The 23,042-nt window shown below is 48.7% G+C and overlaps 1 protein-coding gene across 2 annotated transcripts in view; it reads left to right on the forward strand.

Annotated features, from left to right (window-relative positions):
- Positions 1 to 5,049: 5,049 nt before the first annotated feature.
- Positions 5,050 to 23,042, forward strand: part of NDNF (neuron derived neurotrophic factor) — a 31,137-nt gene continuing 13,144 nt past the window's right edge. Inside the window, exons 1-2 of one of the 2 annotated variants that reach the window (XM_076073220.1) lie at positions 5,056 to 5,187; positions 9,214 to 9,296. In XM_076073220.1, coding sequence (XP_075929335.1) covers positions 9,239 to 9,296 — 58 coding nt within the window. In that variant the 5' untranslated portion in view covers positions 5,056 to 5,187; positions 9,214 to 9,238. Of the gene's footprint in view, positions 5,188 to 9,213; positions 9,297 to 23,042 lie in introns of both variants that reach the window. The other variant, XM_032969043.2, reaches the window with a different exon arrangement.

Consider the following 23,042-nt stretch of genomic DNA (forward strand, 5'->3'; position numbering starts at 1 on the left):
ATCTTACGTTATCCTATCATTACAGACACACTGGAAGTAATGCATTATGTAGGCACGGCAGTATTAGCTTTGAAAACGTGCAGTAGATTATATCATGATCCATGCATAGATACCCCATTTGAATATTATACGGTGTATAGAATACATTTTATTTCAAATTCTCCGCGTGTCTCCACCAATGTCAACGCACTCATTCAATCGTTTTAACTCCCTCCTCTGTAAAGATACGAGGTCATCGCTTTCACACTTTCAATCAGCTGCTGAGAAGAATATCAGAGAGGGACGTAATAAATCATTGGGGTATCTATAAATGAACCACCCCGTAGCATATGCGCTACGAATAAAGGTCATTGTGGGAAACGTCGGACCACGATGGTACCGACGAACGTCTCGAGTTGTTTTTATATATGTCATTTGTACTTATGCGCAACAGCCAGCCGCAGTACCACCACATTAATCACTTCATATAAATAAATAAATAAATCGGCGCGAGTCGGAATCAATCACAGAGTTACAAACTCCCTTTTGGGGGGCGGCGGTCGGGGTTAACAAACTGAACACTGTCAAATAGATGAGGGCAAATAGAAGGTTTGTTTACATCATTAGGGATACAATAAGCCCAACGTGTCAATGGCATTCCGGGGAGCCTAATGTACGTGCACGGGATCAGGCAAAACAAGTGCCCAATTCACGATCTCGTCTTGCGGGAGTCTCGGTTCAGGTGGAGGAGCTGGGATCCGTGGTGACTGGAGCCCAGCAGCAGTAGCGACAGTGGCCGTCTGCCCCCTCGCTCGCCCATTATCCCCCCCCCTACCCCGATCTCGCTCTCACGTTCCCGCTAGGTGACGTCAGCGGAGGGGTCTCTTTCCTCTCTTCTTTTTCTTCTAAAAAAAATCCCCCATAGCCCCGGTTAAAAAGGGTTGAGCGGAAACGTTATCAATCACGCCCCCCCCGCCTCCTCCTCTCGCTGCGCCGCTGTGGATTTCCGCACGATGGGCCAATTTGTTGAGCTATCATTTGTGGCCAGGTCGCTCCTGAAAAAAAATCTAAGTTAATATCACAGTGGGCTTCACCTGGTAAGAGCGTTTTTTATTTAGTTTCATTTGCATATTTTCAAGAGATGTTTTTAACTTTAATATACTCTGCACCTCCTATCGTGTTGTTTGTTGTTGTAACGTTCTGACCCGCCCCGACTGGAACATCTGTGAAAACGAGATTTATATCTCATCGGATTCCTCCAGTATAAATAAACATGCTGATTCTGATTCACACACACACACAACACCGGATCGTACACACGCGCGCTCGTACTGCTGTGTGTTTATCAGTGAGATGCATCTGCAAAAGCCTCGCTCCATTTTGACGTAATCACAGGGAATTACAACGTCTCCTCTTCTAGATTTGAAGCTTTCGTGACTGCAAGGATCCATACTCTTTGGTTCTATTCGGTAAAGTCACGTAGGTAAAAATAAAATAACAAAAAATCACGACGTTTCGGCCATAACACAAGCGGCCTTCATCTGGACAGGCCAGTCCCTTCACCTGATGAAGGCCGCTTGTGTTGTGGCCGAAACGTCGTGATTTTTTGTTATTTTATTTTTACCTACGTGACTTTACCGAATAGAACCAAAGAGTATAATTACAACGTCGCAGAGATTTGCACATTCTGGAAAGTGACATTGTTCTGTGACCATGCGGACTCTTTGTATTGCTTATTCCGAGCGGACTGCCTTGACAGAAGGAAACCAGTCACTGTGGGTCTCGTATTGAAGGTTGGGTTTGCGCCTTCTGCGGACTAATTGACGCCTACTCATTTCCTTTTCGGTTGGAGCGGTGGTGCAGTGGTTTAGCACTCAGCGCCATGCACGTCGTCAATTTGCCTCCCGCACGTATGTCTTTCATGGGGGTTGTACGACCATACTTCGCCTACGCTGCTCAGCGAGACTTTGTGAAAAACGGGGGTCAGGGGAGCCCATCACGACTCATTCAGTTATTACTCGCCACTGATGTTAGCCGTGACCGAGAATTGAACTTAGGTCGGCCGTAGCCAGGATGCGAACTCGGAGTAGCCAGGTCCATTACGGTGCGCTAACCGTTGCACCACCGCTCGGCCACCGGTACCCAAGTGCCCATAGCATTGACTAAATACGTGCATGAAGTCATCTTACGTTATCCTATCATTACAGACACACTGGAAGTAATTAATTATGTAGGCACGGCAGTATTAGCTTTGAAAACGTGCGCCAACCGTTGCGCCACCACTCCGTATTCTTCCGATGAAAACACACTCTTGGAAAGTAAAACGCACTCCAAACTTGTGCCCACCGTATCGGTAGAGTTATACAAAGATGGTTTATATATATACCGAATTATAAGACGCACTTGCAAAGGTTGCTTGAAAATAAAAAAGCAACGGCGCGTCTCATAATCCGAACCATATGCCAATTAACTCGGGCACAAAGCATCGTTGCTGGAAACAAATACAATAAATAGTTGGTGCTGAGCCGTTATATGGAGGCGTGGATCGGTGGGCGCATGTGAGAGTTTGCATTGCTTGGCTTAAGAATGGCAGTGTTGTAAATTCCCGTTGAGCCTATAAGGTTTACAGCCAGGACTCATTGGCCTGGTGGCCTGGGCGATTGTGTGTCACACACACACACGGACAGACACACACACGCGGGCCCTCAATGCATTCATTTAAACCGTGACTCTTGAAAAAATAAGCTCACACCTCCTTAGGCCCATTAGCAGCAACCCCCAATCACTTAGAAAGGAAATGGCTGGGCGAGACACATTCTAAATACTCGGCAGCCACCGACCACCTCGAGATGAAACACGAAAACCAAAGCCTCGGTGGACTAAGAGGATCGCGTGCTGGCTGAGGGCAGCCTTTGTCTCGCCAGGGCTCCCATCTGATCCTGGTTTGGAGAAGGATCTCCACCCACTCCGTCTTCCGTAGAACTCCCCGCATTTACGGGAGACTTCACGATCGTGGAACCCCCTTCCTCGGTCCATATTCGAGATTTGGAGTCTGTTTCACTTTTGTAATCGGGTCTTAAAAAACTCGCCTATTTGTACAACGGGGTTTTCCATGTAACTTAAGATTTAAAGCTTTCGTGACTGCAAGGATTTATCTTCTTTGGTTCTTTCGGTAAAGTCACGTAGAATGAGAATAAAATAGTAAATTGATAAAATAAAATAACGCAATAAAATTCTCACGACGTTTCGGCCGCTTGTGTTGTGGCCAAAACGCCGTGTGAAATTTTATTGTGTTATTTTATTTGATCAATTTATTGTTTTATTCTCATTCTACGTGACTTTACCGAAAGAACCAAAGAAGATTTTCCATGTAACTTAAGATTTGACAACTAAATTTCTTGTCTGATTGGATTACTCTGTGATTATTATTAATTACAGAGTATTATTATTCGCTTTTATCGCAGCGCTTAATTTTGTTGGAATTTCGAGAGTAGTCATTGATATCGTTATTATCAGCTTTCTATCTCGCCTAGATTATATCTATACTTGTGAGCGAAGTTTGATTTTTATGCACGGCGCTTTGAGATTCTTCAGTGTGAAAGGCGCTTCACAAAATAGAGGCTATTATTATCATCTCTCTGAAGCTGAGAGTGGTACCGTGCATTCCCGATTGTAAGACGCACCGTTCACCTTCTCACTTTTAAGCAAAAGAGTGGGGCCGCGCCTTAGAAGCCGGTGGGTACGTGCGCGCGCGTCTTAGAAATCCGACGAATTCGGTAGCTGGGAGGCGCCGTAGATTTAGCCCTGGAAGCGCTGGCGGTGCGCGTGAGAGAGTGACTCTCTCTCTCTCGGAGTCGGCCAGGAGACTGTTCACGCACGCGGGCAATGCGCCCCGCACGGCAAGAGAGCGACTGAGAATGCTCACCTGCTGAGAGCGAGCAACGGGGTGAGCAGCGGCGGAGATTTCACGACTGTCCACCCGAACGGTAATTCCACATTACCGTGACGAGCACCAGTATCTCTATAATTATATTGTGCACGACCCCACCAGGGGTGCTGGTGGGGTCGTGGTGGTGGTAGTGGTTAGCGCAGCAAGCTATCGACCTGACGATCACAGAGTTCGATTCCAGGCTACGGCTAAGCGTCACTGGCCAGTGGTATTTGCAACGGGTCGTGGGTCTCCACATTCACCAACCAGTGCTACTTACCAGCGTGGTGAAGTATGGTCGAATAATCCTCCCGCCTGACAGGGCTTTGCATCCAATCAAAGCAACGCCCTGTACTATACATATTTTTGTAAGGACCACGACTTCACCATTGTATCATTCGAATACCGAACGTGATTATGAACCGTTGCATAGTTAGTTTGTCTTGTGTGCACCTTTAGTTTGTAGTCCTTCCCCGCAGCTCCCGATTTGCACGGTTGACTAACGTACGGTATGGAAGAAGTTCAACATACACACATACATACAAGGACCTCCCAATAGTCAACTGCAGTTGCTCCCCGCGGGCCCTGGGCACGTGCCACGGGGCGCGAGTGTCATCACTGCGCAATGCGCGGAGCGGTGGGAGTTGGTGGTGGTGATGGCAGTGAGGGTGGGAGAGCTTGTTGTGGTTGTTGGGGTTGTTGGGGTTGTAGTGGAGGGGTGGAGGGGTGGAGGGATCTGCCCGCGGTAGTAGGGAGCGGTAGCGCTACGCTGCGCTACGAACCCGGCGACCCGAGTTCGATTCCCGCTCACGGCCAACACCGGTGACGATTATCTGAACCGATCCGGGGCCTCCCCTAGGTCGACTTAGCCTCAAACGAGTACCTGGTTCGGTGTATAAATATCGACCACGAGGGAGACAAAGGCGGCCGGGGGTAGTGCTGGCCACCACCCCCTAGTGTAGCGTCCCGGCCTTCATAGGCGCTGCGCGCTAACAGCACTTGCCCCAACATTCTGTTGAAGGCCAAACGGGGGGATCTTTGTCTTTGTGGTTTGGGGGTTGGGGGTGGGGTGGAGGGGTGGGGTAGGGATCCGCGGGCAGACGGGGTAGGGGTGCTCTAGGGGGGGTTGCTATAGGGGTGCTGCAGCCGGCACGGGCACTTTAGTTGGATGTAAGCGCGGCGAGCGAGAGCGCGAGCGAGGAGTGGCGCGCCGCGTCTCAGCAGCCGCAGAGCCAGCGGAGTAGAGCCTCACACGTGCAGTCACCTCGCTCGTACGGAAGGTGAGCGAGTGAGCGAGCGAGTGAGCGAGCGAGATAGCGAGCGAGAGACGGTGGCTTCTGTTAGCTCTTCGAAGTTTGTTCCCACGTTAAGACGAACGTGATAATGATGACGGTGGTGGTGATGATAATGCGAATAATAAGGGATGATAACGCGTCCCAGAGTACACGTCCACCGTAGGAGATGGAGAGATGGAAGTCGGCGCGCGTGTAGCTGACCGGTGGACTATTGTGCGTCGCACGATCGTGACAGATAGCGACGGCTTCGGGAGGCTTTCATCCAGCAGTGGAATGATCATGGCTCATGATGATGATAATGACGAACAATGTTTGCAGGTATGTTATCTATCTACTGCTGGACGAAGGCATCCCCACGTAGTGTCTGTGATCGAGGGATTGTGGAACCATACTTCACGACGCTGGGTTGGCGGAGTCCAGCACGACCGCTTGCAGATACGTGTCGCTCGTCACTGATGTCGACCGTGGCCGGGAATAGAACTTAGGTTGTTGTTGTTGTTGTTGTTTTTACCGCAATTTCGAGAGTTGAAACTCTTTAACGAAGCGCACGTGCAGATGCCGCGTCTCGCCCCGCACGTGTGCGCTGGCCGGGTTGTGTCCCGGTCACCGCGGTGATGCGCATCACAAGAGTATCGCATATCTAAGAGGAGCTAACCTTAATGGGGCAAGTGGCCCCGGTATTTCCTACATTACAAACCTTTGAATTTGATTTTGGCCTCAAGGTACAGACGGGGTGTTTTTTTTTTCTCCCCACTTCCCTCCGCAATCTAATGTTGTATCATTATCTGCCTTGACCCGTAATCTGCATGTCGCATGCACAGCAGTGCGGTAGCTCCGTCTTGGTCAATCCACTGCTGGATGAGAGTGTCGTCGCCGTCCCCTCCCTCCCCCATGTGCCCGCGTGGGTCCCGTGGGTACTTATTTGACCATACTTCACCACGCTGGGCAGTGCCTGTTGGTTAAATGGAGAGCGGAGCGATAGCAGGATCAGTTCTGATCTCACGAGCCACCGATGCTAGCCGTAGCCAGGATTCAAACCTAGGTTGGCGGGTGGTTCATAGCGCTGTGTCTTACTGTCGCGCTATATTCACTCTGCAATGTAAATCAATTCCGAGGGGGGGGGGGCAGTTGACCATACTTCGCACCAGGCCTGATTCTGATGTCTCTCGTCGCTGACGAGATGTGGCTGGGAATCGAACTGGGGTTTGGTCCATAGCACAGTAGCGCGCTACCACTGCCACAGCAGGACCGTTGAGACAAGTGCGGTTTTATCAAATACCTATGGCGCACGAGGAGGTGGGGTGACCAGCCATACGCCCGGCCGCCTTTGTCTCCCCCGCGATGTGCAACACATCGCACCATCTTGAGGCTTGAGTCAACCAAGGGCCGGTTCAGAATTCAGATGTTAGCGCGCGCCCACTTGCTACAACGACCGCGACTTCACCACCGCCGCTTGCCACAAGCACGCGTTTAATTTTCAAAACAGGGCGCAATGATGCACGTAATGGATGGCCCCCGCCCGCTTGAGAGTCTCTGGCGTGGCTCGGTGAGCGAGGTGGCGTGCCCTCCGATCCTCGATTCCCAGTTATTCTCTTATTAGAAATCCGCAGGGACGCTATTGCACTTGTATATGCGGAGTGAAAACTCATTGCGTTAGAATTATTTTGTGTGTTTAGTTTGTTTTCCTTCCCCCCCCGTACCTCCGATTATCGCGGTTGGCTACGTACGGTGCGAAAGAAGTTCAGCATACGGTGCATACATAACGCCGGCGCGGCTGTGTCCTGTGCTGTCCGGGAATCGCACTCACAGCGGATGAGTTTGCGTGACTCGTGAACGCAGCGGCACCCGTGGCTCGCTGTAACAGCTCGCGGTCTGTGTGTGTGCGTGTGTGCCTCGTCCTTGCTCTTGATATCACTCAGCAGGTGTCTGCATGAAATGCTCCCAGCTTGCGCATCCAATTGTTCAAATGGCTCACGTAACTAAAGTTCCCAGTCAACGCACACGTCCCAGCTATCGAGCGTGCCTTCACAGCAACCTGGTTATGCGAATTCAACAAACACGCGCCTCGTGCATGGTACAAACACCGTCGCTAATTGCCCCCAGTAACGAAAACCACCCACGAGTCTTAACTCTCTGTATAAGACACACCACCCCTTACAATCATCATCATCAACATCGCTATCGTCATCATCATCGTCAGCCATGTTCTATCCACCGCTGGATCAACGTATCCCGAAAGCCACCGCGAGCTCTCAACTCGTGGCCTTACGAGATGCAACAAATTTTCTTAGCACCCACGCCCGATAGCTGATGTTATCGCTTCCGTTCCCCGCGGTGGATGAACGGTCCTCCTCTGGAGCGAAGTTTGTTGGTCGTAGCGGCAACGTCACCGGTGACTTTATTGGGCTGTCACGTGGACTCCATCGCACGACGGAGATATGATCGGATAATGAATAGGGGAATGCGTAGGTTTTGAAGTCGCGGTTGTCATGCGGTGTGAGTCGTACGTATAGGAGGGTAAGGATAGGTGGGTATGGGAGTATAGGTAAGTATAGTTGCACGAGTAGTGGTGAGCACGGGGAATGTGAGTATAGGTGAGTGTGGGGAGCGGTTGTGTAGCTGTCAGCGAACTGCGCTGCGAACCCGGTGGTCCGAGTTCGATTCCCGCTCACGGCCAACACCTAGTGACGATTATCTGAACCGGTCATGGGCCTCCCCTAGGTCGACTCAGCCTCAAATTAATACCTGGTGTGGTGTGTAAACATTGCCACACGCGGAGACAAAGGTGACCGGTCGTGGTGTTGGCCACCCACCCCCTCGTGTGCCGTGCCGGCCTTCATAGGTGCTCCTCGCTAAAAGCACTTGCCCCAACAGTCTCTTCAGGCTACACGGGGGATCTTTGACTTTGTAGAGATGAGTAGAGGTGGGTGCTAATGTCAGAGTGGGGCCAGCCGTGCTACGGGCCACACTGCATCGCATCAACTTTCCGTGTGTAAATACCCGTTGAAGATTGTAATTACATTTTTTCATTCGAACATTGACGATAATGGCTCGGTTCCCGTGTCTTTGCAGCGATGTGCGGGGTATTGTTCTTGGGGTTTCAGTGAGGATTATTATTATTATTACTACGCGGAGAGGATCCGTCGCTCTACACTCGAAAACAAGAGACAGCTGTCATTGTCATCCTCGTTTCACAATCCTGTACTCGCAGCACTTAAAACAAGTTGCTCTTTTACCTAATACAATGGCGAGAAAAAATACGCATCGAGAGATTTTATTTTTTAAATATTCCCTAGCATTGAAATAATATTATGGCGAAAGAATTACGTTAATCGAAGCCGCGAATTGAAAAGTTCGAGCAATAGTTTTTGTTTTATGGAACGTGAAACAGTGTTCGATATCCGTGACATCCCACATATTCAGTGGCGCTCTCTATTGCAACATCTTCCGCCGTTTCAACTCGGTTGAGTGTTTGCTCCACGGAACATCCCGATTAGCCAGTTACCCCGCTAGCTTCGGTGGCAACGACCCGCCGCAACCACTAACTACAGAGATATTGTTGCTGTAGAGAGGAGCCGAGCCAGCAAACAGCCAGGTAACTCGCGGTGCAGATTATTATTATATTCACAATTGTATGATTGCGCATTCATGCGGAGAAGTGCACGCCGCTCGCCTGGTACCCCTTGTCCTCCTCCTCCTCCTCAGACATGATCAATCCACTGCTGGATACAGGCCTCCCGAAGCTATATCCCTCACCGTCGGTACTGCAATGCTGCATTCGAGCTGAGCCTGCTTAATATTGTGTGGAAAAAAACTAATAAATAAGCCATTTTCCACGCAGACAAGGAGGTTGACGTTTCGAGCGACCGGCCTTCTGCATATGGAAACATGAATCAATTATTTAGGCGGTGATACTTTGTTGGCAGTAGTGGTCCACAAATACCAACAACAATAACAAACTCAACACACTCGTCAATAACATTGCCTTAACACTTCCATGTGCTATGGCAGTGGTCACTGCATCGCGCGCTTTCAGATGCACTTCTGCGGCCGTCTGGAACGCTCTTCCCTCCGATATTCGGAAGCCACTGGAGGTATGCACTTTTAAATCTAGATTGAAAACTATTTTTTTTTACAGCTGCTTTTTATTTTTAGTGTGTTAGTCTTCCCCCCGCACATCCGATTAGCACGGATGTCTACGTACGGTGCGAAAGAAGTTCAACATACATAAGGATAAGAATTGGCCGAAACGTTGACTAGTTTTTTTTTAAGTCAGTTTTTGTGTACGTGAAAAATATGAGCGCTGCCTCTTCGTCCGTTTCCTTGATAAATGTTCAACATCGAGGGCACACGAATGTATTCGATTCGCTCCCTAACACTTCTGAGACGGTGTTGTTCGCTAGCAACTCAAACGCCGCTGGCATGCTTGTATATTGCCCGGAGATCAGTCATCCGAAAAGTCAATATCTGTTCAGTTGAAAGGAAATGCGCATGTTTTTTTTCCTCTTTGTACCATTAACTGTGGTGTGATCACTGATGCGGTCCCTTCGACACGCAGCTTAGCGTGTAGTATGCGTGGTACAGCAGTGCACGTGTGGATAACTCGCGCGACCCGCACGGATGATTGTCAGCTGGTAGTTACACTGAGATTTACCAACACGCAAAGGTCTACGTAATAGCTTTGCAACGTTCAAAAAGCTCTCAACCTTATACAAACCACCAGCTCCAAAATAACTGAATGTGTGGCTGAGAGCAGCTTTTAAATGTGGAGGGATAAACCAGAGGACCAAGAGAAAAATCGACGCTACCACGGGGAGAACATGCACACTGCAGATATACAGGCGTCAGGGTCGGGGAATCGAATCCACGACCTGCTGTATACGAGGCGAGGTAGTTAACATCTCGCCACCGCGGCACCCCTACTAGCGAATGCTGACACAGCGGTGTAATGGTGAGCAGCACACGGGACTTGCAATCCAGAGGTCGCCGGTTCAATGCGATCTCCCGCGGCGGCAGCGAAAACAATGCGTAGATTTCTGAATCCACTTCCCCCGACTCAATCCCCACTTCTGTTCCACCCAGCTTCCAGGATGAATGGCTACACCGCCACAGTTAAGACCACGGTTAGACGATGGGTAGGTCTCGTGCTGTGGGGTAAAGTGTGGGTACTCCCACCACCTCTTCCAAGACGTCTGTTACACCGTGCAAGAGAAGGCCCAGAGACATCCGCTGGAGGGACCTCTCTAGCGCGCCCTCTAGCGGAGGCCCTTTGACCAGCAGTGGCGTAGAGGATGACATTGCAGGGCTGCACCTGCACCTCGGGGCTTGCAGGGGGCACGGGTTGCAGTTGCTGGCGGCGGGTACGTTACGGCTACTAATTGACGTGATTAGGGGCGTGGATGTGGAGGCGACAGGCCGGCGTGCTAAACCTGGACTCAATTATCCGAAGGCAATGCTCACTGACGCACTCTGCTGTAACTACACTGCGGGGGAGGATATATATTGTGTGTTTAGAGTGCCAAAGGTTCATATTGAATTTATTAGACCCCAGGGCTTAATTTCAGTTGGGTTTTTTTGGGGGTGGGGGTGGTTGGAGATCCGGACGCCCGCCACACCACATCAAGTATTCATTCTCAATGTGGCTGTGGATATCAGTCACGTGCCGCTTACTCCTGTTTATCGGCGATCGGGAAAGTATGCGGTGAGAAATTGAGGCCCGATTACGCCTTCGTTGTCCCACACGTGTCTAGATCGTAATCATCATCAGCCATGATCAATCCACTGCTGGATGAATGCCTCCCCGAGCCGTCGCCGTCCCTCGCGGCGGAATCTCTTCCCAGTTTCCTGTTCGCGAGCTGATCTCATTGCTCCGTGTCCCACCGCGTTTGGCTGCCACTCCGTTTGATGTTTGTATGCACGTGGAAACCTCTTTCGTACCGTACGTAGTCAGTCGTTGTTAGACTCGGCCATCATCACCATCACCATTCCTCCTAGCGATGGGCCTCGTGGCCGAACTCACTGATTTACTCCGAACGGTCAGTGTGCTGGACGTGTCTGCAGCTTGCGTTTGGCTTTCTGATCCAACGTGTCTCTTGACTTGAGCACCGTCCCCTCTGCAGTGCCGGGTTAAGATAGTGCGGGGCCTGTAGCATATGTTATGAAGGGGCCATAAATAAAAACAATTACATATTCAAACACGCGAATTTTTTTACTTGCACAGTAAAGTAATTGTATTTTTCAATTTGGTATACGGCCAGATAATACGATAAATCGCTAACCGTAAACACCCGGACGTTCATAAAAGTTGAAGAATAACTGAACTGGAATTGATAGCTTGAAAGCATTTAGCGCGGGGCCCTTTAAAGTGCGGGGCCCGTAGCTACTACATTTGTAGCTACTTTTGCGACTAGGATAATCCGGCACTGCCCCTCTGTGCTTCAAGGCTCACGCTGGTTCACAGTTGGGGTCAACGGCTTGGTCGGTTCATGTCCATGCAGGTCCGAGAGAGCCAGACCCCGACACAGCAGTGGCCATGCTGCACCACGTGCTTTGTACACTGTGATATCCCGCAGTCCTTTACAGCCACCAGTCTCTCGATCCTTCACTCCCTCGTCCATTAATTCCCTCAGTCTCTCATTTATTCATTCCCTGAGTCTCTCAATACTAGCTCCCTCATTCCATCATTACCTCAGTCTCTCAATCCTAACTCCCTCATGCCTTCATTCCCTCTGTGTCTCATTCCCTCACTCCCCTCAATCCTTCATGCCCTCCTCATTCCTTCAGACCCCCACCCCCAACGGTCTTCTCGGCCCCGCGACCCCCGAGGATGCTGGAGACGTGTCACTGGGGCGAGGGTTCGCGCTCCCGGGAGCTGCACAGATGGATGTTTTGTTTTTGTCAGCCTCGAGCTCCTCCGGGAAGAAGGGTCGCTCGAGGCAGCGCCCCGCGAGGCGCCCCTCGGTGTGTGCGGGTCTGTGTGTGTGTCTGTGTGTCTGTGTGTGTCTGTGTGTGTGTACGTGTGTGTGTCTGTGTGTGTGTGTCTGTATGTGTGTGTGTGTCTGTGTGTGTGCGTGTCTGTGTGTGTGCGTGTCTGTGTGTGTGTGTGTCTGTGTGTGTGTCTGTGTGTGTCTGTGTGTGTGTGTATGTGTGTGTGTCTGTGTGTGTACATGTATGTGTCTGTGTGCGTGTCTGTGTGTGTGTCTGTGTGTGTGTGTCTGTGTGTGTGTGTCTGTGTGTGTGTGTGTGTGTCTGTGTGTGTGTCTGTGTGTGTGCGTGTCTGTGTGTGTGTGTCTGTGTGTGTGTCTGTGTGTGTGTGTCTGTGTGTGTGTGTACATGTGTGTGCGTGTCTGTGTGTGGGTGTGTGTGCGTGTCTGTGTACGTGTGTGTGTGCGTGTCTGTGTGTGTCTGTGTGTGTGCGTGTCTGTGTGTGCGTGTCTTTGTGTGTGTCTGTGTGTGTGTCTGTGTGTGTGTGTACGTGTGTGTGTGTCTGTGTGTGTGTGTGCGTGTCTGTGTGTGCGTGTCTGTGTGTGGGTGTCTGTGTGTGTGTGTGTCTGTGTGTGTGTGCGTGTCTGTGTTTTGGTGTCTGTGTACGTGTGTGTGCGTGGGTGTTTGTGCGTGTCTGCGTGTGTGTGTATGCGTGTCTGTGTGTGAGTGTCTGTGTACGTGTGTGTGTGCGTTGGTGTCTGTGTGTGTACGTGTGTGTGTGGGGAGAGGTAGTGTAGCGGTTAGCGCGCGTATACATGTGTGTCTGCGTGTGTGTGTGTACGTGTGTGTATGTAGTGCTTGTCTGCGTGTGTGTGTACGTATGTGCGTGGGTGTCTGCGTGTGTGTGTGTGTGTACGTATGTGCGTGGGTTTCTGTGTGTGTGTGTGCGCTGGACCACCCACCCCCTCGTTAGGTGCTCGCTAACAGCACTTGCCCCAACAGTCTGTTAAGGCTATACCGGGGGTCTTTGTTGTGTGTGGAGCGCTCATGGCCACCACCAGTGAAGAGTCTCTGAACAGATACTGGGCCTCCCCTAGGCCGACTCAGCCTTAAATTTTGTACTTGGGTGTGGTTTGTCAACATCACCACTGGGGAGACAAAGGCGGCCGGGCGCGGTGTTGGCCACCCACCCCCTCGTGTGCCGTGTTGGCCATTCATAGGTGCTCGCGAACAGCGTGTAGGCTATGCGGATGATCGTCTTAATGTGTATGTGCGCGTGTGTATGTGCGCATATGTGTGTATGTATCTACAGCTCAAGAATGTGAGATAAATGGTGCAGATAATTGTTTTTTGAGAAAGCTGTTAGGAGATGCCACAGCGCGTGTCCTCTGTTGCCAGCATCAAACGAGCCAGGCCACTCCAGTCGCTCACTCTTCCCCAGGATGTTTTAACCCTTCCGGAACATCCAATGAAACATAAAACACGAGGGGTTTTTTCTCCCCCGAAAAAATATTTGTTTTAGAAGCGTACATCGCATTTCTACCGTGCAATTACCAACCGCGCGAATACAATTATCGTCAGAATTCATCCATTTGAAATGTACACCAACTTGCCATCTCAAGCCATGATCTCCGTGTAATTGACTTCATCTGTAGACTAGAGCCTTCGGGCGATGTGATTATTGAAGTAAACGAGTATTATCCCGATTTATCGGTTCGATCATTCGACTTCATCGGGCAGCACGAAAGTAATTGAGCCGAAAAAAAAAGACTTCTCACTTCTCTTCCCCACGTGTGCCGCTGAACGGGAGGTGATGGGCGGGGCTTGGTGACGTCTCCGGTATCACCAGGCATGATGTCTGGTGCGGACACCACATTTCAATTGGCCCCGATTAATTGACCACGGAAAAAAGGACAGCCGATTAACATTTTTTTAGTCCGTCAAATGGCCTTAATCGATAATTGTATCGTCGTCTAGACCTATGTTGTCGGTACAATGCATACACAATCGCACCTGCGAGCACACAGAGATACACGGCAGCGTATCTCCTCAACTACATCACGCGCACAAAGCCCTACATTTCCCCAGGGGAGAATCGCGTTACTTCGTAAAGGAACTTTAGTCCATTTATAGGTTGTAAGAAATACTGTGGGCTGCTACTCGAGCCAAAAAACCTCTGAGAACGAGTCTTAGAATTCCTAAGATTCCACGTGAAGGATGAAGCTCATCGAGCAAAAACGAAATACAACTGTAGGGACTTCACATTATTAGAACGTCACGGTCAAAAATCACAAGTGCTCTTAAACCGGTCACTGCGCATTTATTTTTATTGCCTTGCATGCAATGAGCACAAGTTGAACAGTTAATTCCGTATGTGTTGTGTGGTGCTTTTTTATTTCTGAGAACTTGGAAAATAATTCACCAGGTTAGGATTTTAATGCTAAGGAGGAGATATGACCTCATGTGATACACGGGGCTGATTGCATTGATTGACGATTGCAACGTTGGCCTTGGAAGGCAGAAATTGTATAACTGGAACCGCGCGCCGGATGCAACGTTGTGCGTATCACCCGGAATGTCCCAGCGATCCCGTCAGAGCTTGGTTCGAGCCATGACAGTTCCCTGCATGGGTTTTATTCCTGCGTGGGATGGCAACATGTTCTGGAGCGAAATTGCAATGTCGAGGCATGCTGGCCACGAGAGGGCTTCATGAGAGAGTTTGTGTCGTTTTGCTCTTCCTCTGTTGAGGCGCAGACTTCCGTGGTTTATTATCCGGTCCACATTGTGGGTTGCATTGTCACCATCACACTCAACTGTGGCTTGTCTTTTTTAATTTGTGAAGGAGACATGTTCGTCGGCCTGTTAAAGTTCTGATGCAGTTGACGGTTACACTGCCAGTGTCTTCCAGGAATGTCAAAGCCAGGAGGTGCGATGTTTTTGGTCTCGAATGAGGTGTTTATTTTTGGGCGTACGCGTTAGTGCCCTCTGTTCGCCAGCGTTCTTTCGGATCTGGGTGAGATTCCAGGATGGTGACGGCATCGATCTCAGCAGCAGGCGGATCGGGACTGACCAGCGTTGCGACGCGCGGCCAAAATAACCTCCACGACCCGTACGATATGGGGGAGGCGCTGACCTACAACAGTGGATGAGCACGAAGGGCTCCACGGGCACATATTCGGTTACCACACATACACGCTTGCTGGCTCTCATGGCCAAGCGAAGGTATCCGTAATTCACGAGTAACAAACACCGGGTGGGGGGGGGGGGGAGTGGTGCAATTAGTACGGACGCAAACGCTGATGCGACACTCGTTCCCGCTCAACGGATCGATGTGGTGGTGGTGGTTGGGGGGGGGGGGGTCAATGGACCACCTTAATTTGGACTGCCCCTCCCTCCTGCCAGCCTGAGCAGTCTCCCACATGCCACGAGCTCGCCACACGGCCGTGAGGTGGTATTGTACGCGTACTGCACAAGTGTCGGCACACTGCCGGACGAGGGCCTGCGCACGCCGTGTGGGGTGACCGTAGCCTCGACCACGCTGGTCGGTGCTGGTTTGGCGAATGCGTGGAGCACGGCCGTAGAAGCATAGAAGTACAGGACAACAGTGTATTTTGCTGCACTGCTGCCCCAGCGCGTAGCTCCCCGGCCGCCCTGTGACAACAGGCTGCTGCGTTGGTGGTCACTCACCTCAAATGCTATCCAGGTTGAATACCTGCTTAGCTTCTGAGTTTATAATATTCCATTAAACTGGGTGCATTCCGGGTCATTTGGTATTTTAATGTGCCTTGGTATACTGTAGTTTCCAGTCTCTGTTTGCTCCTGAATGACGGCCTCTGGTAGCTGTTACACCACAGCATTAATGGAATATTTCATGTGCTCTGTCTCATTTTTGGTTGTTACTCTGTTCATGTTACGTATGCCCCCTTTATTGCCGTATTTTATTTTGAAACCGGTCGGGGAGATGTGTATATCTGAACGAGTCCAGAGCTCTCCCCTCCTTCCACAACCAGGCACTTGACCAACGTGAAGTATGGTCGAACAGCCTCCCTGACCAACACATGGCCAAGGCCTTCATTGATAGAGCTGCATTTCTTTGTATGTATAGGTATGCGAGTGTAATGTGAATAAGCCATGGTCCGCAAATGTTTTATCTCTCCGTGCACAGGGTAAAAAGCATGCAATTTGAGTAATAAGAGCAACTCCAGTGTCAATATATGTCATCCACACTCACTGGCGTTTCCAACGAAGCTTATACATCAATGTCACATTTAGGGACTGAAAAAAACAACGATTTATTGGCATCATTCCTGGGTCTTAAAAGAACTAATGACACTGCAGTCTTGGGGCCGGATGCGAGCAGCTCGAACATATGTGTGTGTGTGGATACTTACTGAGACCTTCACGAGACAGACAATGGAGCCTTTATTAGCACTCTGAAATGGAGCTGACAAACATCAACCAAGGCGCAGTTAGTAGGGCCCTCGCCCAATACGGCCCCTTGGCATCAGATTGTTAATCTGTATGGCAGCAATGTCCAAAAAGTCCCGAATAAACTGGGACGTCTTCTGTCGGTGTTAATTTAGGACTGCAATTTCCATACAGAGGAATTGTTAAGTGCACCATCAACATATGAAAGAGGTGGGGTTTGTGCACTGTGTTCTGAGCCCATTGCTGACCACGGTCGACATCAGTGGTGATTGATATCTCAACCGGTTCCCAGCCCCCCCCCTTCACGGACACACACCGAACATCGTGGTCAAGTAGGGGCAATAAACCATCCTGCGGGGAGGCCTTCATCCAGCGGTGGGCTATTCTTCTTATTACGATCCGTTCTTGGCGTGACGGTAAGTGTTCCCAAGTATAGTTATTTACGCGGTCACAAGGTGGCTAATAGCGTCTCTTTCACTGGAGATAAGCCTCGTTGAAGCCAGAAATGTTCACACCGCCAAACCCGATTCCATTGAGCCCTGTGCGACCTCGTTGCTGAGCGTTCGAGGGAGGTGTGAATGCAGCCACAGTTCAACGGTTTAGAGCGCCCGTCACCATCCTTTTAGATCAAGCGTGTTTTGCCAGTGGTTGCCGTACGAGGTGGGCAAGTCATGGAAACCGGAGAGGCGGGGATAAGAGTTACCCCCCCCCCGTTGTGCGTCGGGGGAGACCCGGCGACTCGGATCGCTCAAATAACAAACCCGACCAGCGCGTGAAGAGCGCCCAGTGTTTTGGTTGCTGGGTTATACTGTTGACTGGGCCAGCGAGGACACGCTGTGTAATTTACTTGGAAGAGCTACAGCTGTTTACAGGGTTGGTGGGCGGGGGGGGGGGAATTCTGAAAGGAGCGACCACTTACAGACAAACAAACGCGAAATAAGCAACGTGTCAACTCAGGAGCAACTTAAATTAATTTCACGTGCTCTACACAGTATGACGATGATTGAGACGACGATGACGACGACGACGATGATGATATGGAGTATTCGTAAAATTATGACGCATCAAGCGACTCATGATGCCATCGAATAGATGAGTCGACTCGACACGCGCACAGTAATTATGACGCTTTTGCTTTGCCCGTTGCTTTTCAAATGCCGTGCAAAGAGATGCAGTAAAATTACACTGCACCTCGTCAAGAAAAGTTTTCGCTAATTGCTACGTGCGCTTTTAGCCACTGTCTTTGAAATCGGTGTTGCTTAAGTAGAAACAAAATAATGTGCACATTTTGCATATTTACCAATACGTTTATATTTATTATTAAGACAACAAATTATCTCAAACCACAAACTGTATTGCCTTCTATACTGATGGCTGTAGGTTCATCATTAATCATTATCCGCATCAGCTATGATCTCGAGTTAAAGCTTTCGTGATTGCAGGGATTCTTTTGGTAAAGTCACGTAGAAGGGAAATAATAAAATAATAAAAATAAAACATAACAAAATAAAAAAAATGCTCACGACGTTTCTAATAGGACGCTGTCTTTCCGACAGCTCTGTTTCTTCACCTGAGGACGGCTGCTTGCTTTGTGGCCGAAACGTCGTGATAATTTTTATTTTATTATGTTTTATGTTTATTATTTTATTATTTCTCTTCTACGTGACTTCACCGAAAGAACCAAGAATACAGCTATGATCTATCCACGGCTGGATGAAGGCCTCCCCCAAGCCTTTACCATGCACTCGCCATGCAACAATCCATCTGGCTCCTGCGCATGAGCCAATTTCATCGCTCAGCATGATTTCCACGTGGTATGAATCTTTTTGGTCGACATGTTTCTAAGTGGAATTGTCAGCTATGAAATATCACCACGATTCATGTTGAAAGTTGAAACGGCGGTCGTTTTAATAATCTTTGATGCACCGCGGTAAATCTCTTTACAGGATACGCGCCTTGAGACCCAGTAGGGCCATCACATAACGTTGTATGGAGATTCATTTTTGGACTTGAATTATCAACAATAAAGTGTATCTTCTGTTTATGTTGTTGGGTAAAATATGTGTTTAGCACAGCATCATTAAATAAATAGCGCAGTGTAGCTCTCCGGTACACTTTCAGGTTTAAATGCCACGTGTTGTTTGGCATGATGTCCAACGTTTCACTCCACATTCTTTGGGAGCTTCTTCAGAAACTGAATATAGGTCTTTCTTCTTCGTCAGACGTCGTGCTGAGCAACTCGGGGTGCGACCCAAAAACGCCGTACAGCAGGAAAGCCCCGACAACCTTCACAGTGGTAAATTAATGCCGTGGTTACAATCGACCACACGCAGTCCCTGCAGACTGCTGCCGGCAAACTCAGCTGTTTAGAATGGGAATCTTTGTTTATCCTGGAGAAATCCGATGAGCTATGAAGCCCCTTTTCTTTTCAGAGACATCCAGCAGGGGCGGGTCAGAAGGTTGCAAGGATAAACAAATACAAAAACACGATAGGAGTGCAAACGATGGGAAAAGTAAACAAATCACTAAAAAACATCAGTGTTGTACAAGAAGCGTGAAAGCCATTTGCCGTAACTACTTCAACGATGGGCTGTTGCATCCAGATAATAATATCGAATCAACTTTTAATGGTTTTAAGCAAATCATTGCTTGTGACGATGTGTGACGAGGGGGGGGGGGTTGAGAAATGTGACGTCACCATCAAAATGCGCAACTTTAAATAAATATATAATTGTTATAACAACACTAATTGTTATAACAACACTCCTACAACATCAGAGTGTAGCGCCACATTAAATACGCACTACAATGACAATGGTTTAAAGCGATTTGATGCATGTTTTATTTTCAAAATGGAAATATGTTTTTTTTGGGGGGGGGGGGCAGAGTTTTGTGACGTCATATTTGAGGGGGTGTGACTTTTTGTGACGCTGTGTGACGAGGGGGGGGGTCAAAAATCGCGTGACGTCATTTATGGACGGCCCCTAAGTAGTGTAGCGAACCCGGCGACCCGAGTTCGATTCCCACTCACGGCCACCACCAGTGACGATTATCTGTACCGGTTCCGGGCCTCCCCTAGGTTGACTGAGCCTCAAATGAATACCTGGTGCAGTGTGTAACGTCGCCACTTGGGAGACAAAGGCGGTCGGGCGTGGTGCTGGCTATCCACCCGCTCGTGTGCCGTGCCAGCCTTCACAGGTGCTATATGCAAACAGCACTTGCCCCAACAGTCTGTTATAGGCTGTACGGAGGATCTTTGTCTTTGATGTAAGTGTTAAAGGTGCAGCCCTGCAATGTGTTGATCTACACGACTCGCCGGTGGCAAGGCCTCCTCGAGTGGGGGCTATTGAATTGAACCGCCGACCTCTGGATCACAAGTCCAGGGTACCATTACAACATTGTGGCGTCGGCATGCTGTGTGTGTTAAGGCGAGAATGCTGCGGTAAAATATAGAAATTACTCCGTAAATGCTGGAGTTGTGTGATCTCGCGAGCTGTTTGTGAAATGAGACGCTCTTCTGGCTGTGAAAGTGTGGAAATTAAATATATTCGACTCATGGCACGTTACCGGTAGCACCGATTGGGATGTAATTGATTAAAAAAATACCAGGAGGTTGGAGTCACTACGTTCTGTAGCCAAAAACAGCCACGGCAGAGGAACGCCTCATGGGTCAAAAATGGTTTGCGAGTGAATGTATCCAAACAAGGCAGTTAAAACATACGGCAAGAGTTTGGAACGAAAAACAAAACAAAACATCGATCCATTAAGTTATTTTTTTGTCTGTGGTGAAAGGAATATTCACGCTGCGATTTTAAAATAAGCATTCGAGCGCAAATCTGACTGCTGCCCTGTAGACTGCTTAATCATGTGCAAGTATATCTGTAGTGTCATAGGCACTCACAGCGGAGTGGCATAAATAATTGAGCTTTTAAAGTCACCTCATGTCATCTCCATCGGAATCCCATCATAATTCTCAACCATGCACAATCCATGGTTATTATTCTTCTTATTAAATTGCACTTCATCGCAAATGGCAATCGCTGTAAATTGGAGGCTCAACGTTTATGAAGGTCGCTTATACCCCCACCCCCTGCTCTGCTCTGCCCGAGAGTCCAGAACTCCATTCCCACAGTCATCCGTGCTGTCGACTCCCTTGCCCCCTGTTCAGGTCCACGCAGTGCCGGATGAAGCTCGTGCGGGGCCTGTAGCAGGATGTTATAAAGGGGCCCTAAATGAAAAAAAGAAACACAGAAATATTAAAACACACGAATTGTTTAACTTGCACAGTAAAGTAATTGTATTTTTTCATTTTCTATACAGCCAGATAATACGACAAATCGCTACCCTTAAACACCCAGTCGTTCATAAAAGTTGAAGGCAGTATAGTACTGTAGTAATAGAGCAAGTGCAGAATCACTGAACCGGAATTGATAGCTTAAAAGCATTTAGAGCGGGGCCCCTGAAAGTGCGGGGCCCGTAGCTACTACTACACATGTAGCTACTACATATGTAGTAATAGCTACTACACATGTAGCTACTACACATGTAGCTACTACATATGTAGCTACTACACATGTGGCTACTACACTTGTAGCTCCTACACATGCAGCTACTACACATGTAGCTACTACATATGTAGCTACGACACATGTAGCTACTACACATGTAGCTACTACACATGTAGCTACTACACATGTAGCTACGACACATGCAGCTACTACATATGTAGCTAGGATAATCCTGCACTGGGTCCACGCTCTAGACCTCGCCCTCTGGTAACGATGGACTTCTTCTTTGAACACGCAAGCAGGCGTTGCGCGATCAATATCGCGATTCACGGTTTATTTTTTTTGGTCAGATCGTAGAAGTAACAACGTGTGTCGTACACCCTCCTCCACCTGACACAGAATCAACTGATAAGAAAATGCTCACGTGACGAACAAAAACTACCAATGTTTGTAGTGCTTCGGCACGTGGCCGGTGTGCCGGATAGCGATCGACAACACCTTTAACGATTGGGACGCGGTCGCATTTAAACAACAACCCAAGTTAGTGCTGCTTGGGAGCGAATCATTAAGTAACACGTCGCTTAAATGCATGCCTATGCAGGTCACCATACTTCAACAGGGATTACCGTTGGTACGGCTATTTTAGTGCACACAATCGACAGGAGCTGCAAGAACAATGGGCGTGGATAATGCGCGTGCATAATGTACGTTGATTACCCAAATGGCAATGGATACCCAGTCATTGATATGCATTCATGAATCCCTCCCCCCTCCACTTCTCGCATGAAGAGCACACAAGTGATGTCATCACATCTACGCCTCTATTTAAAGAACGAGACAGGAGGACTTCTCCACAAATCTGGCTGTCGCCTGACGAAGCTAGCTATCATTACTGGCGAAACGTCGTACTCAGATTGTAAATGTTGTGGCTTGGCTCTCCAACACACCGGTGTGCTGCACCAATAACGAAATGGCACGTTCTGTTTACGTGACAAACCTTAGTAATTGGCTGTGTCGGGTGGCGGCGGGTTTAACGACACATTTATATATTTTTATGCGATCTAACCCACGAAACCTGTCTTACGGTGCCCAAGTTACGTTGCGTTGCATAAAAGTAGAACGAGGAATGTAGACATCTATTTGCCATTGCATCTGGTGACGTATTATTTACATTTAGATGTGTGCCCAGCAACTGAGCATTAGATGTGTAAGTTTGTAATACAATGGGAAGTGGATGTTATATAATATAAATACTATGGGGGGTGGGAGGGGGGGGGTGTTGGGGAGTAATGTGGAATTTTAACTGCTGGCCAAGTGTCGCTTACTGAGATTGGCACCACCTTAAGGAGACACCCCAAGTCTTTTCTTTTAAGTTTGAATAATCTGTTACACGTTGTATGATTTTTGATTTAAAGCTTTCGTGACTGCAGTAATTCATATTCTTAGCTCTTTCGGTAAAGTCACGTTGAAGGGAAACAATAAAATAATAATACATATTTTCTTAAGTGAAGAGATGGAATAATAATACATATTTTATTATTTTATTGTTTCCCTTCAACGTGACTTTACCGAAAGAGCTATGAATACGTTGTATGATGTCCGCACACGTTAGTGTACACTTTACAAATTCAGGAACGGATGCAACAACGATGTTACAACGCTATGTCATTGCCATAGCAGTGATGGCGTGGGAACTCAAATATAATCACAAAGACCAATGATATACGAGTCGAGAGACATGTTCCTTAAATGCGTGTTTTCATCTCCATTGTTTTCATTGTTTTGCAATCAGCAAGATTTTGTTATTTTTCCTTCTTCAGCGCTTTTTCGAGGTCGCTGAACTTTTCCACGGTTTCTTAGTCGGTAACTCCTACATATGCAACTCCTCCTCATCCTTCTCACCCTCCTCCAGTTTACGCTCTCCCTCCCCTCAATCCGGAATAACATTCTGACAGCTCACATAGACCTCCGATTAGGTCT

Source organism: Petromyzon marinus, chromosome 41, assembly GCF_048934315.1.
Source record: "Petromyzon marinus isolate PM22_M1 ecotype Great Lakes invasive population chromosome 41, UKy_Petmar_22M1.pri1.0, whole genome shotgun sequence".
In the NCBI taxonomy this organism is placed as follows: domain Eukaryota; kingdom Metazoa; phylum Chordata; class Hyperoartia; order Petromyzontiformes; family Petromyzontidae; genus Petromyzon; species Petromyzon marinus.